The sequence below is a fragment of the Elephas maximus genome, chromosome X (genome assembly GCF_024166365.1).
Source record: "Elephas maximus indicus isolate mEleMax1 chromosome X, mEleMax1 primary haplotype, whole genome shotgun sequence".
Taxonomy (NCBI): Eukaryota; Metazoa; Chordata; class Mammalia; order Proboscidea; family Elephantidae; genus Elephas; species Elephas maximus.
Window position 1 is genome coordinate 113,509,094 of NC_064846.1, and position 19,290 is coordinate 113,528,383.

General features: G+C 49.8%; 1 protein-coding gene across 1 annotated transcript in view; it reads left to right on the forward strand.

Moving 5' to 3' along the window:
• The first annotated feature begins 749 nt into the window (after positions 1–749).
• Positions 750–19,290, forward strand: part of FGD1 (FYVE, RhoGEF and PH domain containing 1) — a 46,668-nt gene continuing 28,127 nt past the window's right edge. Inside the window, exon 1 of the mRNA XM_049872591.1 lies at positions 750–1,807. Within this exon, the coding sequence (XP_049728548.1) occupies positions 1,501–1,807 (307 nt within the window). The 5' untranslated portion in view covers positions 750–1,500. The remainder of the gene's footprint in view (positions 1,808–19,290) is intronic.

A 19,290-nucleotide genomic window follows, 5' to 3' on the forward strand; every position in this document is an offset into this window, starting at 1 on the left:
CCTTTTTTGGTGGCTTCTGTTTACTCTATGAAGTAGGAGGCGGGGTCATTTGCTGAGGGTTAGGAGTCAGAGAAGTACACCTTTGAGAAGAGGGGAGCAAGTTTAAAATGGCCACTGTGGAGAACGGGGGAGGGAGTTGACTAGGGACACCAGTACGGTCGTAGGTTAGCAGGGAGGGCCTGGAAGAAGCTGGGGACCGTGAGTTTACAGTGGCAGCAATCTGTGCATTGAATAGTTTTCTCCAGCAGTGTTTAGCTGCTTGGAGGAAGGCACGGAAAAGGTGGAGAGCTGGACTGATCCAAGGTTGGAATGTTGCCAGGTGGATGCGACAAACCAGGGAACTGAGGCTATTTATTGGCAAGACAGCGGTGAAGTAAAGGACCACGGGGTCTGGTCTAAGCAGAGTGAGGAGTTATCAAAGACAGGTCCTCTATGAGCCAAGCCCTAGGGAAGCTCTGGTACATGTGGAATGGCTTCTGGAAAAGAGATTGAAGAGAGAGCAGAGGAAGGAAGACCTGAGATGGGATAGAAGGGCAGACTCGGGGGCGGGGGAAAGTTGAGCCCGGAATCCTGTGTGAGGGATCGGGGCAGAATAGAAAAGACAAGCTAAAAGGGAATTTTTGGGAGGCAGAAGGAGGGCCTTGAGGGTGGGGTCCCCGCGAGAAGTAAGGCGGGCCCGAGTGAGGAGGCGTGGCCTAGCGCAAATCCCGGGCGAGGGGGCGGAGCCCGGGTAACTGGGTCCCAGCGCCGCTGTGGCTCCGGCTGTCTCAAAGACAGCTCCCTCCTCCCCACCCCCTTTCTCTGGGTCCTTCCCGCCCGCTGCCGCGGAGACCCAGGCTGAGGCTAAGGAGGGCGGTGGAGTTGGGCCCAGGTGGTTCTCCTGCCTCTGTGGCTGGAACATCTTCCAGGGGTGCTGGCTGAGGGCGAGCCCCGCAGCGCGCGGCGCACAAGCGCGCCCCCGGCCACAGCCAGCCCCTCTTCCCTCCCTTCCCCTCCGCCCCCTGGCTCCCGCTGCGGCGGGAGGAAGAACCCTTTCCGACCAGCCAGGAGAGTCCAGATCGATTCCCGTTCGGGGAGAAAGAAGAGACCCACACTCAGATCCAACCGACCGCTCGCCCCAGGGCCACGGAAGTGGCTTGCCACCCAAGGAGAGCCCGCGCCGATCGCAGTCTCCCGACCCTCTCCTAGCCGCTGCCGCATAGACTGCGTTCCCCAGCGGGCCCCCGGCCGGAGCTCACTCCCGCGCTAGGCCCGGGCCGGCGATGCCTGGCACGGCGGCGGCAGTGGCCGCGGCTGCTGCTGCTACTGCCATCACTGCCACCGCTGCTGGCCCGGACCCGGGCCGGGGGCTTGAGTCTCCGCAGTGGGGTTGAGCCCACAGCCCCGCCCCCCGAGCCTGAGGCCGCTGCTCTGCCCGGCGCCGGGCCTCCTCCGCCCGCGCCTCCGCCCCAGGAGCTGGAGCCAAGCGGGGAGCCCGGGCCCCGCGCCCAGGCCCGGACCATGCATGGCCACCGAGCCCCGGGGGGCGCTGGGCCTTCAGAACCTGAACACCCGGCCGCTAACCCCCCCGTCGCTGCTCTGCCGGCCTGTGCCGACTCGTACCTTGGAGTCTCGGAGCCCGGACTGCCGGTGCCCAGGGGCTCAGCCTCGGCTCTCTGCGGCCCCCTGGATTCCCAGCTTGCCGGGCCCTCTGACGCCAGCTCGGGAGCTGCTCCAGGCCCCAGGGTCTTGCCCTGCAGGCCCAGCCCTCAGCACCACCGGGCCCTTCGCTTCTCCTACCACCTGGAGGGCTTGCAGCCCCGGCCTGGTGAGTGATCCAGAGAGCGTGGGAGCCCGGGCCACCGGTCTGGTTCTGGGAGCGAGTTCTTGGTTAGGGGGCCTCTAAGTCTCACCTAAGAGCCAGCCGGCTCACCCCGGCCCTTCAGTTCCCTCAACCTCCTCCCCCTCCCCTTGCCCCTTGGCCTTAAGTTCCATCCTTTCAACCTCTATCCCTTTTTCCTCTCTCTGACCCCTTGCCCCTCAGCGCCCCCCAGCCCCCTTCTTTTCTGTCTGCTGGGGATAATAGGAGAAGGAGCACACCAAGAACAAGGGGCAGTATTGCAAGGAGCGGTTTGGTTCTGGGAACAAGGGAAAAGGAGCCTCCCATTTGCCAAGCACCTACATTGTGCCAGGCACTGGGCTGGGTGCTTTATGTGTGTTCTCATTTAATCTTTGAGCCCCCCGTGAAGTAAGTATTAGCCCTATTTTGCAGATGAGGAAAGTGAGGCTCAGAGAGGTTAAGTAACTTGTCCAAGGTCACACAGCTAGTATGGAGCCAAGATCTGTTTGAGTCCAAAGTCTGTGGTCTTTCCCCTTTCCCGAACTGAAGTTGAAGACCATGAAAGTAATGCCAGTTCTTCTGCTCATGCGATTTTCTCTTGTAGTATTCAGCAGCCCTGGAGAGTGAGTGGGAAAAAAAGGGTGGGATTGGTGGATTGATCCAAGGTTGGGGTTTTGCCAGGTTTGTGTGGTGGGAGAACAAGGAAAGGAGGGAGTTGAAGGTGTTGAGGAGAGAAAGGTGGAAGAGGTGGGCCTTGGGGGTCAAGCTGGAGGGGAGGGATGGGGGGGCTGGTGGGTAGGAAGACAACAGAAATACCAGGTCAAGGGGGCAGAGGCCAGGTATAGTAGAGCTGGAGAACTGTGTGGGCCATGAGATTGTTTGTGAGCAGAAATCAGGTTGCTTGAACTTGGGTTTGCAGAGGTGGAGTAGCTCTAGGTCAGGTTGGGGCCACAGACCACTGCTGGGGGAGGAGTTTGTGCTACACAGACCTGAGTATCTGAGGAGTCCAGAAGGGCTTCCCCAGTGTGGGAACATTGTCATGCGGGCTGAGCGCATATGTACTCTGCTTTCCACTGGGCAAACCCAGGCTAAGCCTCTGTGAGCCTCTCAGGGTCAGAACCCAGGCTCCACAGGTCTTTGGAACTGTGGCCCAGCACCAGATAACAGGAATGAAGCATAAATCATGGACAAGATGTGCCCCTTGCTGCTGCTGTGGCCCTGGGCTAGTCATGAAAACTCCAGGAGTTTTCAGGGGGCTCCCTTTGTGTGGGCTGGAGATACCCAGCTAACAACAGGCGTTTAATGCCCTGCCCTGCATGTTGCTCTTGCAGGCTTTCCAAACTTCCCTTGACAGACACTGATTGTGTGGAGTGTGCTACTTACTTACTTTACTGCAGCACCTTCTTTCAAATGCCAAAACATATGCCACAAGTGCTCACACCTCAGGGCCTTTGCATTTGCTTTTCCCTCTGCCTGGCAGCTCTTCCCCCAGCTCTCCACCTGGCTTGCTCCTCATCTTTCAGATTTCAGTTCATATGTCACCTCCTCCAAGAGACCTTCCCTGACTACTTTAAGTAGGGCCACTTGTGAGTCTTCATTGCAGCTGCCAGCATGTTTCCATCCTTGCACCTAGTGCAGTCTGAAGTTATTTTATTGTATGTATTTACTTGTTTATTGTCTGTCTTTTTCCCACTAGAATGTGAGATCCCTGAGGGCAAGGGGATTGTATGTTTTGTTCACGGTTGTATCCCTAGTGACTAGCACAGGGACTAGGCGCTCAAAAATCCTTGTTGAACGAATGTCTGAACAGATACCAAGAGAGACTACAGTAGACCCTCAGTAACTATTGTTTAAGAGAAGGGCAGCTAGCATAGTGACTAGGCACACAGTAGGTGCTCAATAAATCCTTGTTGAACAAATGTCTGAATGGATACGAAGGGAGAATATAGCAGACGGGGCAACTGAATTCCAGCCCATCAGATACTCTTGGTCTGTGAGCTGGGCAGTATCTAGACCCCTGGTCTCTGGCCTCTCTAATCAATACATAGTGGTGATTCTGAGTATTTCTTCGCACTCCCACCAATCCTTCTAAATTACAAATCACAAAATCCTTCCTAAACCATTCCCCTCCTCCCCAAAAAGGCAACATGAACTTCCCAGGATCCTTTACTCTAGTGAAGCTCCCGTCTCTGCCATTGCAGGGTGGGTGTCTTTTTTTTTTTCTTACTGGTATCAAGACTCGTAGAACATTTTTCAAAAAATTTTTATTGTGCTTTAAGTGAAAGTTTACAGATCAAGTCAGTCTCATACAAAAATTTATATACACCTTGCTATGTACTCCTATTTGCTCTCCCCCTAATGAGACAGCACACTCCTTCTCTCCACCCTGTATTCCCCGTGTCCATTCAGCCAGCTTCTGTCCCCCTCTGCCTTCTCATGTCCCTTTCAGACAGGAGCTGTCCATATAGTTTCATGTGTCTACTTGAGCCAAGAAGCTTACTCCTTACCAGCATCATTTTCTATCTTATAGTCCAGTCCAATCCCTGTCTGAAGATTTGGCTTTGGGAATGGTTCCAGTCTTGGGCTAACAGAAGGTCTGGGGACCATGACCTCTGGGGTCCATGCAGACCATTAAGTCTGGTCTTTTTACCAGAATTTGAGGTCTGCATCCCACTGCTCTCCTGTTCCATCAGTTTGAGCCGGGCACCCTCTAGTTCTTCTGGTTGATGTAGTCTCTGATTTATGTGACCCTTTCTGTCTCTTGGACTCATAAATACCTTGTGTCTTTGGTGCTCTTCATTCTCCTTTGCTCCAGGTGGGTTGGGACCAATCGATGCATCTTAGATGGCCACTTGCTAGTGTTTAAGACCCCAGACGCCACTCTCCAAAGTGGGATGCAGAATGTTTTCTTAATAGATTTTATTATGCCAATTGACTTAGAAAAACCCACTAATTGACTTAGATGTCCCCTGAAACCATGATCCCCAGACCCTGCCCCTGCTACTCTGGCCTTTGAAGTGTTCGGTTTACTGAGGAAACTTCTTTGCTTTTGGTTTATTCCAGTTGTGCTGATCTCTCCTGTATTGTGTGTTGTCTTTCCCTTCACCTAAAAATAGTTCTTGTCTACTACCTAATTAGTGAATACCCCTCTTCCTCCCTCCCTCCCTCCCCAGTCTCGTAACCATCGAAGAATATTTCTTCTCTGTTTAAACTGTTTCTCAGGTTCTTATAATAGTGGTCTCATACAGTATTTGTCCTTTTGCAACTGAGGTGTCTTTTTTTTTCCCTTAAAATCCAAGGTGAGGATTGGGAATAAAGGTATCAGGGGAGGACCCAGACTCCCATCCCACTATTCCTAACTGATACACTGTGTGACCCCGGGTGAATGACTTCCCTTCTCTGAGCCCCAATTGTCTCATCTAGAGAATGCCATGAGGAGTCTATGAGGTAATGGTTGCAAAGCTTGCACCATGGTCTAAGCCCTCAGCAACCGGGAGCTAAAAAAAAAAAAAAAGAGAGAGAGAGAGAGAAAAACCTTCCAAAGAGGAGGCAGAGGAATTACTCAGGCCCTGACAGGCAGGCACTGGGTCATGTGATTCTGCCCAGCTGGCCCAAGGGTAGGCCTAAGTGACTTGCTGCTTCTTTCTCTATGGGACTCACCTATAATTGGCCCAAAGAGGGCAGGGTTGGTGGTTGTAGGGTGTGTGTGTGTAAGAAGAGAGAGTTTACTGGGCTTCAATTAAAGGGTTGAAACATTTCAGTCCACATGTTAAAAATTCTGTGTGCTTCTTGACTACCTCCCTCAGACTTCTGAGGCCCTTATTGAATCACCATCCTTAGGGCCCAGCAGCCCATCCTGGTGGGAGGTTGGGTGGAGGGGAGGCTTGAAAAAATAATGATTATATCTTATCTGTGTGAGGAGCCTTGAATTGCTTCAAAGTGCTTTCTCTTTTAGTTACCCTGTTGATTCCTGGTGGGAGTAGGAGAGCGATTGTTTTTACATCCTTTTTCCAGGTTGATAAAACCTGAGGCCTCATTGATTATTGTTATAACCAGTGAGATACCAGAGAGGACTTTGAGAGAGTCAGAGAGGGGTTCCCAGGTGTAGGTTTGCTTGTAGGGATTTGGGGGGATCCCTACCCTATTCCTAAGTTCTGAGGCCTAGAATGTCCTTCCAGATACTATTTAGGGTACAGAACTTGGAGCCTGACCCTCTCACAGCCAAAAGGATTGCTCCTGATGTTAGAGCCTTTTTGCAGGTGGCTAAGTTTTTTTTTTAAGGGAAATAAGCCACTTGAGGGGGGGGGCAGCAAGAGGGGCTGGCTCCATCTGATTTGGAGCCTGGAGGCATCTTCAGAGGATCTAAGAGTTAGAATTGGAGCTGAAAAGGTCCCTAGACACCTTCTGGTTCTGGGTTTCCCAAACTGGGGAATCCCTTGTTGATCTTAAAAAAAAAAAATGTGATTCCCAGACTTTACCTCAGAGCTCCAGAATCTTGGGGTTAGAACCCAGGAATCTGTTTTTAAAAGCTCTCCCGGTGATTCTGATGCATAGCCAGAGTAGGAACCACTGGTCAAGCTCATTTTCTAGTTAGGGCAGTGTAGTCTCAGAGAGACAGTAACCTGCCATGGTCCTACAATAATTCAGCATCATTAGGGCCAAGAGAATAAGTTGGCCTTCCCATCTGAGGCCCTCTCCTCAGAGCCCTGTGTGAGCCTCCCTAACTCACCTCCAACCCTAAAGGAAGGCACAGGGTCTAGGCAAAAGGAAATGAGTCAAACCCTCCACCACATACACACAAATACTGGCTGCCCCAGTCTACTCTCTATTCCTATCTCATAAATAGCTGCTATTTGGCAGTTAGAGTTGGAAGGCAGTTGCAGTTCTGGGATTCTAAGCAGAGGGTACCCTGGAATTAGCAGCACCCAGCACAGGGCCTGACCCAAGGAAGGGCTCTAGGAAGGTGCCATGCAAGGTTTGTAGAGCCAGAGAGTAACATGGAGGGCAGTCCAGAGGGTGGGAGCAAAGGCACTGAGACATGGGCATGGTGGGGACCAGAGCTGGTGTTCAGAGTGGAGAGATAAGGCTGACAAAGAGACTTTATCCTGAGGGCAAAGAGGAAACCAATGAAACTTTTTTTTTTTAAGCTGAGGAATGATGTGCTCAGATGTGGGTATGTGAAACATCCCCATGGCTGCATGTGGAGAATAGATGGTAGGGGTGCAAGAGTGGAAGCAGGGGAACAAGCAGGTTGTTGCAGTCATCTCAGTGAGAGATGATGGTATCTTGAGTCAGGGCAGTGGCATATGGAGAGGGTGAGATCTGAGAGCTATTTAGGTGTTAATATGGATAGGTGTTGGTGGTGGCTTGGATGTAGAGGCCAAGGAAGAGGGGAAAGTGCAAGATGAGTCCAGGTTGTTTTCTGAAACCAACTAGAGTGACCTAGTGGATGGTGGTGGGGCCATCTACATGCAAGAGAAGGAATCAGTTTGAGGGGAAGATAGTGAGTTTTTGTTTGAAGCCTGTTGAGTTTGAGAGGCCTGGGGGAGGTGGCCAGCAGGCATTTGGATGTTTGATTCAAAAGCTCAATAGAGAGGTCTGGGCCAGAGATGTTTGGGAGTCCTCACCGCTAATACATACCATGGACCGCACAGTGGCTCATGGGGAGAGTGTGGATGGTTCTGGGGGCCAGTCCCATTCTTAAAGCTATAGAGGTCAGCAGAGTCACCCTTGGTGGATCATTCATTACCTGCCCAAATTTCGCCTTAGGTGCCTTTTGGGGGAGAAAATGGTGTTTTAAAGCATTTTTACATAAAGCTGAGACTCATTTCACATAAACTGGGGGTAGCTGACTATTGCAAAGAACTGAGGGAGAACTCCTGAAAAGCAAACTAAATGTTGGTAAATTCTTGTGGCTTTTTCTCTGTTCTCCCTGTCAAGGACATCCATGGTGGGGAGGTTGCTCAGGGAAGGGAGAAGAGGGGGGCTCCGGGCAGGAGGGGATGGAGGGAGGGATCTGCTGGGGGTTTTTGGAAAGCAGTAAAACTGATTCCAGGGGAGTGTCTGGGAAAAGACCTGATTCGGTTCCTAGTCACCTGGAGTCACCCAGACCAACACAACAAACTGTAGACTCTAGGTAGCTAGGAAAAAGACTCCTCCAGACAGGACTGAAAGAATTGAAGTTTCCAAGTTGCAGATGGTTGGCACTTCTGCTCCTTGGCCCTTTTAGGTGCTTCTGTCCCTGGGGGGAGGGCCCGGCTGTGGCTGGCTGCCTGTTCCCTCAGGGGTGAGTGGCAGCTAACAGTGCCCCAGGCAGATCCAAGCCAGGGCTTTCTGGGGGTCAGTTAGCTAAATGCTTTTGGCAGATGTGAAGCTGGCCAGACACTGTCTGGGTGGGGCTTGGGCCTGTCTGGAATGAGGGCAGATGCAGTAGTCTGCCACCGGCTGGTCCTACAGAGTTAGATTCTCTCACTTGGAGAGAGAGACATCCCTAGAGCAGCGAATCCAGCTTCCTGGGGCTGGTTCCTTGGACCTAGAAGGCATCACACCTCCATAAGTTTCCTCAATACGCATAGGGCTGGAGATAAGGCTGCAGGGCAGTAGCTGAAGGAGGCTCAGCATTCCTGGCTTTATCACTGGTCCACTGTGCCTCCAGGCCTCCCTTCTTCTCTTGGGGGCCTTAGTTTCTCCATTTGTAACATGGACCTGGTTATCACATTTGTCTGGCATACACTAGGGCATCAATAAATGTCTAGTGATGAAAAAGGAGAAGGTTAGGGAGAGTGAAAAAGGGGAGGAAGGAGGGCATTTCTTTATTTAACAGATGTTTATTGAGTGTTTATACATGCTAGGCTCTATGCTAGGTGCTGGGTAGACAACTAGACAGGCACAATCCCTGTCCTCATGGAGCACATATCTCACAGGAAAGATATACACCCCAAGTAATTTCAAGTGCAGATGCTGCAGGAGCATATCCTGGGGCGGGGGATGGGGGGGATGGATGGGAGGAAGAAAAAGGACATTTGATTTGAGACCTGAAGGATAAATAGGAGTCCAGAAGTATGGAGAAGCAGAAAAGCTGTTCAGGCCATGGGAACAGCACATGTCAAAGCCCCCGGCAGAATAAAGTACTTTTGAGGAACAGACAAGAGGCCATTGTGGCTGGAGGGTAGGGGCAGGGAAGTATTCATTAGCTAGGCCTTCCTTGTCCCTATGCTTAGGAGTTTGGAGTTCACCCTGAAGGCAAGGGGAACTCTTGACAAGGCTGAAAAAATTGTTTTCCAAAAATGGCTGTGGTGTGGAGAATGCCTTGTAGAGGGCCCTGAGGATGGAAGTGAAACCAGTTAGGTTGGAGTGGGAAAAAAAGTATATGGATTCTAGAGATACTAAGTAGTCAAGTCTGTAGGACTTGGGACCTGGCTTGGTGTGCGGCTTCAGAGAGAGGGAGGAGCTATGGAGGATGCCCAGCCTCTGGCTTGGGCAACTGGGTAGATGGAAGTGCCATTTCCTGGGATGGGGAAGACATGAGGAGGAGCAGATTGGGGGGTGAGGGTAGGGGTGTGGTTTAGGACGCATTAAGTCTGAGGAGCCTGGGAACAGGACATCTAGGTGGCAGTGTCCAACAGGCATCAGCTGTGCCCATCCGGGCCACAGATTAAGGGCAGGAGAGTGAGGAGGAGTACAGGTGTGTTTCTGAGGCCCTGAAAGGGAATAGGAGGCTCTTTGAGGTGCATGAGGCTTTTAGCCCACCATGGTGCTTCCCTGTGTCCCCTGAAAGGGAGGGGTTAAGTCACAGAGGGAAGGTACCTGTAGAAAGTAGGGAAAGGTGGGACTGGCAGGGCTGGCCCCAAGGAGCCGCATCTGGCATAGAAGCCCTTCTGCTCTGGGCAGGCCTGCTCTGTCACCACCCACATCCTCCACCTTTGCCTTCACCTTCACCTTCCCTATTCCCGACTCCTTCCCTGCTCCCCTAGACTGGGCCTCCTTGCCTAATGCATTCCAGGTGTAAAGGGAGACCTCCCTTCCCCACCACTCCAGGGCTGCCAGGGAGGGGGCAGGGAAGTTGTGGGTCTCTTTCACTGTATATCTCTTAGGGGCTTGAGTCTCAGTCTCACTGACTGCTTCATTCTTTGGAGAATTCCTTCAGGGATCTCTGTTTGGGCACCATGTCTCTGGCAGGGTCAGGCAGTGGTAAGAACCCCCCAGGCCCAGCTCTGTCACTTTAGAGCTTCATGTGACTTTGGGCAAGGCACTCCACCTCTCTGAGCCTCAGTTTTCTCATATGTAAAATGGGTTTATAACTCCCACCTCCTTGGGTCGTTGTAAGTATTAAATGCCATAGGTAAAGTCCCCAACATTCAGCATGGCATATTGTAGCAATGTTCAACAAATGTCACTGGCCTACCCCTTTTGGTCCCTGCATCTCTGTCTCTGGGTCTGCATCCCTCACTGACTTCCATGCTCTTTGTGGACCTCTTTATCCTGCCTCCCTTCTGATTTGTCCCCTCCCTTTTTCTGTCTCGCTCCGTATCTGTCAGTTTCTCTGGGTCTCTGTAGTTTTCCTGTCTTCTCCCTCCTTGTCTTTGTCCCAGTGTCTTTCTCTGTCATTTGACTTTTTCCCTCATAATCTCTCTGTCTCCAACTCTCTGATTTGACCAGGCCTCTGGTGTAAGGGAAGGGTGGTGGTGGGGGGGTGCTGGGATCACTGGGTTGCCACAGGGGTCAGAGGAGCCATCCTCCCAGTGGCTTTGCCTACCCTCCTCACAGGGAGGGAAATCCCAGCCAGCGTGGCAGCCCCAGCACCTGGTAATTACTGTCCTCAGTGCTCCCAGCTTCCTGTCTTCTGTCCTCTGAAGTCCCCTTTCACTTCCTGTCCTCTGAAGTCCCCAGCCCCTCCTGGGGGTGGAGCTACTACCCCCCATCCTTCTCTGGCCTCAGATCCAGAGAAGCAGGGAGGAGATGGCCAGGCCCTCACTGTAATCAAGCAACTGGAAGAGGGATGGCCTGCTTGTGCTCTCATGTTGCTCTGTGGTTTGTGTGTGTATGTGCTTGCGCTTGCGCTTGTCTGCCTGGCTGGCTTTGTCCCCAAGGGTCTGTTCTGTTTGTCTTATTAATGTTTTTGTTTCTGTATGCCCTTGTTTGTATGTCTGTGTGTGTGTCTGTGTATATATGTATGTCTTTGGATCTGTGTGTATGGCTATGTTTCCATATACTCGAGTTGCATCACCTTGGCTCTATCTAAGCCTGTGGGGGTTTCTAGATGTTTCTGCCTATGGGTCTCTATACTTAGATCTTGTGTGTCTGTATGTTTGTTTGTTTCTGTACCTGTGTCTGTCTGTGGAGGTTTCTCAGTGTGCCCCCTATAGGTCTGTGTTTCGGTGGTGGTGGGGTACCTGTGTCTTTTGGCCTTTTCTGCCTCTTTCTCCAGCTCTCAAGGTTTCTTGCAAACCCATGACTCTCTATCCTTCAAACACACTCTTCACTCCCCCCACCCCCACCCTAGTATCCACACCTTTACCTACTTCTCCCTTGCCTGCAGGACCCTCCCCATTCTATCTATACCTGAAAAGGCATACCCCATCCTGAATGGTCACTACCTTTAGAAAGTCCTCTCTTTCCTCTCTGTCTTAGTTATCTAACACCCCTTTGCCTTAGAGTCAATTCCAACTCATGGCGACCCTATAGGATAGAGTAGAACTGCCCCAGAGGGTTTCCAAGGAGTGGCTGGTGGATTCAAACTGCCAACCTTTTTGGTTAGCAGCTGTAGCACTTAACCACTGTGCTAACCAGGGCTCCCTTAGTCATCTAGCACTCCTATAACAGAAATACCACAAGTGGGTGGCTTTAATGAACAAAAAATTATTTTCTCACAGTTTAGGAAGCCAGAAGTCCAAATTTGGATGCTGGCTCTAGGGGAAGTCTTTCTATCTCTGTCCACGCTGGGGGAAGGTCCTTGTCTCTTCTTAGCTTCTCTTCCTAGGTTCCTTGATGATCATGTGGCGTGTTTCTTCCCTTCCATTTGTGCTTGCTTTCTTGCTTGCTTAATCTGCTCTTTTATATCTCAAAAGAGATTGATTTAAGGCACACTCTACACTAATACTGCTTCATTAACGTAACAAACTCATTCCCAAATGGGACTATAACCACAGACATGAAACCAAAACCAAGCCCATTGATTCCGATTCATAGCGACCATATAGGACAGAGTAGAACTGCCCCATAGGGTTTCCAAGGCTGTAATCTTTAGGGAAACAGACTGCCACATCTTTCTGCCGCAGAGCAGTTGGTGGGTTTGAACCACCAACCTTTCCGTTAGTACCCGAGCATTTAACCACTGTGCCGCAAGGGCTCCTTAACTACACACAATTCAATCCATAATACCCTCCAAATATTATTTTTTTCTCAACCCAGCAATCATGGACTGAAGATATGCTCTGTGACTCTGGACACAGACCCACTTGGGATCCAGTCCTAGCTCAATCACTTCCAGCCATGTATCCTTAGGCAAATTATTTTGCTTCTCTGTGTGTCACTATAGTCAGAATTGACTGGATGGCAACAGGTTTGGTGCCTCAGTTTCCTCATCAGTAAAATGGAGCTAATAGCTCAGAGGATTGTTGGGAGGATGCCATACAGGAAAGCATCAACACAATGCCTGCCCAGAGTAGGTGCTCAATAAACAGACTAATCTCCATACCTTATATTCTCCACTAGAAAGTGAACACCTTGAGTTCCAGAGAATTCTGAAAGTTCTTGCAATCCCTTGCTCCCTTCTCCAGGCATTCTACATAGAGCAGAACTTGAACTGGGCCAGACAGAACAAAAGGCAGGTTCCAGTTCGGGGAACTCCCGACAAGCATTTCATGAGCCTGCCCAGGCCCAGAGGAGACTTGGACTCTTTTGACAATAGGGGATGGGACCTCCGAGACTGCTGCCCAAAGGCCAGAGCATGTCAGACAGGGAAAGGTAAACAGCAGAGGTGGAAGGAGTCTTAAGGACCATCCAACTCAGATATTACAAAGTGGTGGCCCACAAGTTGAATTTGACTCACAGAAATGTTTTATTTGGCCTGCTCATTGTTTTTAAAATTAGAGGAGTCCAAGTAAAAATCTGGATTTCTTGATTCTCTTGTAATATTGGAAGATCCGACAATACAGGGTTCCATTACTATAAGGTGACAAATGTATGCAGGGGAGGAGCTGTTGTGCTTGCTTTAGGTGAGGCATGTGCTCTCCAGTTTACCTCAATTTCCACCATTCCCGATTACCTTACTGACCCATTTTACAGAAAGGTCCTCACTTTACATAAGGGTCCACACTTTACAGAAAGGCCCTTCATTTTACAGAAGGAGCCTCACTTTCCAGAAGGGTGCATGCTTTAAAGAAGGGGGGGTGGGTCTCTCTCTCTTTTTTTTTTTTTCCATTTTACAGATGAGTCCTCTTATTTTACTGAAGAGGTCTCCATTTACAGACAGGTCATACATTTTCAAAAGGGTTTTTACTTTGTAGAACTCTACTCACTGTACGGAACGGCCTTCCACTTTGGAGAAAACACCTCCATTTTGCAGAAACTTCTTCACTTTACAGAAGGGGGCTTATTTTTATTAGAGAAACCTCTATTTTACAAAAAGTCCCTCCACTTTGCAGGAGGGAACACTCTTTAGAAGGCCCCTTACTTGCCAGAATAGCTTCCACTTTCCAGAAGTATTTTCACTCTACCAAAGGTGCCTCCACATTCCTGCAGAGTCCTGATGTTCAGAAGGCCAGTCTACTTCAGGGAAGTAACCTCTGAACAGGGCTCCTGTAAACACCTTCTGCACATTTCATAGTTGACAGAGGTTTGTGTTTGAACTTTCAGAGAGAACATCTGCCAGACTAATGAAGGCCTGGGTCCAGTCTGGCCTCAGAGGTGGAGTGGGGCAGCTGGGCTGGAGTTTACATTCAGGGGGCAGGTGGGAAGAAGTGGGGCAGTTATACCTTTGTCCCTTGCCTTTTTCCTCAAGCTGAGGGACTCCTCTTCCCCCCAGGGGGCTGGCTTCCCAAAAGGCACTTTCCTTTTTGCTGTTGTTCTTTCCTCTCCATTTCCTCTGTTACCTTTCCCCACCCCATCCCCAAGAAGCCCAGCTGTCCCTGGGGCCTACCTTTCGGCCAAGAAGCAGAGATTTGGGGGCTGGAGGGAGAAGTATGCATCAAGCCTGAGTGGTAGGGCTGGCTTTTGTCCACTTTAGCATCTCATCAATTCCTCACACTGAGAAGCACACACCAAAAAAACAAAAAAACCCTTTGCCTTAGAGTCGATTCCAACTCATAGCGACCCTAGGACAGAGTAAAACTGCCCCATAGGGTTTCCAAGGAGTGGCTGATAGATTCGAACTGCTGACCTTTTGGTTAGCAGCTGTAGGTCTTAACCACTAAGCCGCCAGGGCTCCAAAACACACACATAGCTCCCCATTTTACAGATGGGGAAATTGGAGTCCAGAGCTGTGAAATGACTGGTACCAGCTCACAGGGAGTTAATGGCTAAGGTCTAGTCTGGGGCCCTATTAACTGTCTTGAGGTTAAGCCAAGGCTACAGCTGGGAGAAGGAGAGGGAGTGCTCCTGACCAGGGAGGGGGAAAAGCTGAAATTCCCAGAAAGAGGTGAGAGAGAAGCAGGGTCCAGTTCCAGTGGGAATTGGCAAAAGGAGAAGTCCTCATCCTCAAACTTAGCTAGAGGGTAAACCTGCTCTGCCAGTAAGCCCAGAAGCATGTGCTCAGGGCACCAGCCAAGCATGGGCATGAAGCAACCAGAAACCATTTTCAGAATGATTTTACTGTTTCAACAACAATAAGTCACCATGGGAAAATTCAAAACTCTGTTACACTTTTTTTTTAATACTATTTCATTGTTTTCTTGGTAAAGGTTTACCAGCAGTTTAGGTTCCCATTCAACAATTTCTACATAAATTGTTCAGTGACATTGGTTACATTCTTCACAATGCATGAACAGTCTCATTATTTCCATTCTGGTTGTTCCATTTCCATTAGTTTCCCTGCCCCATTACTTTCTCATCTTTGTTTTAAAGTAATTTTTGACCTTTTGGTCTCAAATAGATGATTTTTTTTTAAAGGAGCAAAGTGCTCACAGGTGATATTCTTTATTTTTTAAGCCAATCTGTTATTTAGCTAAAGGTGACATCAGGGGATAGTTTTGGTTCAAGGTTTAAAGAGTATCTAAGGGCAATAGTCTCGAGGAGTTCTCTAGTCTCAACTGGTCCAGTAAGTGTGGATTTTTAAAAAGAATTTGAGGTTCTGATCTACATTTTTCTCCCATTCTATCAGGATCTGTCTATCATGGCCCAGATCAGAATGGTCCATAGCAATAGCCGGGCACCATCTAGTTTCTAGTCTCAGGGTAGATGAGGCCGTGGTTCATGTGTACTCTTTGTCCTGCAGACTATTTTCTTCTTTGAGTCTTTGGTTTCCTTTCTCTTTTGCTCTGGATGGGTAGAGACCAATAGTTGTATCTTAGATGGCCACTCGCAAGCTTTCAAAACCCTAGACACTACTCTCACCAAACTAGGATGTAGAAAACAGCTTTATGAATTATATTATGCCAGTTGACCAAGATGTCCCATGAGACATCTTTCAAACCCAGAAAACCAGTCTTGCGAAGTGTTTGGTTTTGTGTCTAAGAAGTATCTGTAACTGTGTCCCTTTTGTGCTTTATTATGTATCTGTGAATATATGCATATATGCACACACACACACACTAATGCCAAAGATGAGGAAATTGAAGATTTTTACCAACTACTGCAGTCCGAAAGTGATCAAACATGCAATCAAGATGCATTGATAATTACTGGTGATTGGAATGTGAAAGTTGGAAACGAAGAAGGATCAGTAGTTATAAAATAAAGTACCTAATAAAGGTACTGTAACACATGTAGCCCAATCAGTGATCATGATCACACACCCTTGTTTGGAATAGTCAGGTATCACAGTTTTTAAATTATTGACTTTTTAAAAACTAATTAGACTGGATTCAAGGTTACCTCTGTAATACTGTCACTGTCACGAGCATTCAGGTACCCATTGCAAGGAAAATTGGGTAGAACTCACAGCTTGCTTGAGGCTTAAGTGGAAAAATACCTGGGAGGCCCTGGCTGCCAGGTGCTGCTTTGGAGGCCTGGCTCTGCCTCACTTCTTCTGGAAGCCCCCTACACTAGGGTTGCTGAATTTAGCGCCCCTCCAAAAAAAAAGTACAGGATACCCAGTGTTATGGATTGAATTGTGTTCCCCCAAAATGTGTGTCAACTTGGCTAGGCCATGATTCCCAGTATTATGTGGTTGTTCACCCTTTTGTGATTTTCCTATGTGTTGTAAATCCTGTCTCTATGATGTTAATGAAGCAGGATTAGAGGCAGTTATGTTAATGAGGCAGGACACAATCTACAGGATTAGGTTGTACCTTGAGTCAGTCTCTTTTGAGATATAAAAGAGAGAATCCAGCAAAGAGAAGAGAGACCTCATTGCCACCAAGCAAGAAGGGCCAGGAGCAGTACATCCTTTGGACCCCGGGTCCCTGTGCTGAGAAGCTCCTACACCAGAGGAAGATTGATGACAAGGACCTTCCCCCAGAGCTGAGAGAGAGAGAAAGCCTTCCCCTGGAGCTGGCATCCTGAATTTGGACTTCTAGCAAATAAATTTCTGTTTGTTAAAGCCATCCACTTGTGGTACTTCTGTTACAGCAGCACTAGATACCTCTTGTATACAAAGGGTTGCTATGAGTCAGAATCAACTCAGCAGCACCTAACAACAACAGCACTAGATAACTAAGACACCCAGTTATATTTGAATTTCAGATATAGAACAAATAACTTTTTAGGATAATATATTTTTAGTATAGGTATGTACAGGGCATACTTATACTAAAAATTTTTCACTGTCTGAAATTCAGACTTTACTGGATGTCCTGTATTTTGCCTGGCAACCCCGGCCTGAGCTCTTCCTTCCTGAGCTTCCCTAGTCCTGAGAGGCTGACCCCCTTGCCCTTCCTGAGCCACCATTTAGCCTTTCCCAAATGAGAGTCTTTTATTTTTGAGATTGGGAGCCCCCTAGCGTGAAGGTCAAGATTGCCCTTCCATCTGCTGTGGGGAGGGGGTAGGCATGTGCACACACCCACACCCACACAGCAGAGCTGGGGCAGCATCCCAGGGGTATGTTTCCCATTGGCGCCAGGCGATGTAATGATTTTGTGGTTCTCTCTAGGTGTTTGAGGGTTGTGCATGATTGGTATGTGGCTGGATACATTTCCACAAAGTGTTATATGGTTTGGTGGCATAACTTTATGTGTGTGTGTTGGGGGGGAATCCTTTGTGGTCTCTGCTGTAATGGGCTTTGTGGACTCTGGTAAACTCAGTGGTGGAGGGGGTAGTGCTGATGGAGGATTTTTGTCAGGTATGTAGGTGTGGGTGAGTGGGTGAGAGAGGGAATGTTGTGAGTTATCAACCATGAAAAATGGGCTGGAGAAAATCAATGCAAGAACTGGCTGGGTGGGGATGAGAGGGAGCAGTGGGAAGCACTGTGGTATTTAGGAAGGGGGCTCCCCTAGGGCAGGGATAGGGTTTTCAGCATCCCCCAGGACAGAGTCTACCAGGGTCAGAGCAGGTTTCAGAAATATATGGGGGACCAAACTAAGCCAAGAGGGTTCAACAGGAGGAAGGTCATAAGGGGTTGCAGATGTTTGGCTGAGAAATTCCCATTTTCCCATGGGCAATGGGGAGTCATGGAAGGTTCTTGTGCAGGTAAGTGGCATGACCTGAGCTGGACTGTAAGAAGATTCATCCAGCCAGCTGTAAGGAGCAAGACCTGGGGCCAAAGGAGCCACTGAGGGAAGACATAGGATGAGACAGGGACATGTAGGCTGAGAGATAAGGGAGGGAGGGACACTGAAGGAGAAGAGGGGAAAGTCTTAAACATCTTCCCCTCGGTAGGACCTGGCCTGGTTTTTGGCCAGGCCTAGGCTCCTGAACTGGAACTCCTGTTCATCTCCCTGTAGGTGGGGGTTGGAGTTGTTTCTTTCGCTAGCCACACTAAAGCACTGGGGTACACCCCTGCCCCTCCTGGTTCCTCTATTTTTCCAGTTTCCCCTTAGAGAGCAGGGTTAGGAAAGGAGTACAGTCCAGGACCAGCTGGTGCCTGAAAGTCTGCCACTGACATGATGTGTGACATCAGGCAAGTCACTGCCCCTCTCTCTGCCTTCACCTCTTAACTAGAAACTGGGTCTGTCCTGCTCACCTGGGACTCCAGGGTGTCCCAAATATTTGTGTTTCACTCAGCCTCCTATTCTGCAGGGCTGCCTGCCAGGAAGTAGAAAGGAGAGGAAGGCCCATCTGTGGGCTCCCAGGTGAGGTAGGGGAGGAGGGAGCAGAGAGATGGCCATAGATGGTGGTATAGTCACTCCACCCCCAGGACCAGCAGCAGAGCAGGGAGAGAAGGCCTAGGCAGGGACCCTGCTGCCCTGCTACAGACTGGGTGTGGAGGGCTTGCCCAGGGAGGCCTGTCTACTTTAGAGTTTGGAGATACAGCTAGGTGGGCTCCTCCAGGCTTGTGGTTGGGGGGCAGGGACAGACAAGGGGCACCTGGGACCCGGGCATCTATTTGCGCATCTCTGAGAGGGTTTCTGCATGGTGCATTGGCTGGCTTTGCTCACTGGATCTCTGGCCCTGTCAGCTACTGTCTGGATCTTGCACTTTCTCTGGCTGTGTGTCTTGAACTATGTCTCAGCATGTGCCATCCTCCAGGTGATTCATCTTCTTCAACCCCACGCCTAGGGGAGGGCAGGGCAGGACCAGGCCAGGATGTGCTGAGCAGGGCAGGGTAAGCAGCCCAGCTGAGCTGAGAGGAGCACCTCCTCTCCTGGCCGGGGCCCTGCCTACTCGGGTAGAAAAGGAAGAGAGGAAACTTCACCCAAAGCAAGGTACAGGGTGGGGGGAGGGGTGCTCAACGAGGGACCTGGGACACCAGGTTCACTCTGGTCTAGGAGGGGACCTGGTTGCGCTGTGGTCAGGGTGGGGGCAGGGACTTAGAGGAGCTGCTGGAATTCTGTGGGTTTGGCTTTTTCTTCCCTCCAGGACTGGGAGATCTCAAATCTTCTGTGACTCTTTCTGCCTGTGAGACCTTCTAAAACCAAAAAAAAAAAAAAAAACAAACCCATTGCTGTCGAGTCAATTCTGTCCCATAGGACAGAGTAGAACTGCTCTATAGGGTTTCCAAGGAGCAGCTGGTGGATGTGAACTGCCAACCTTTTGGTTAGCAGCCTAACACTTAACCAGTGGCCACCAGAGCTCTGTAGACCTTGTAAACCAAAAACCAACCAAACCTGTTGCCGTCGAGTCGATTCCGACTCATAGCGACCATATAGGACAGAGTAGAACTACTCCATAGGGTTTCCAAGGAGCAGCTGGTGGATTCAAACTCAGCCTTTTGGTTA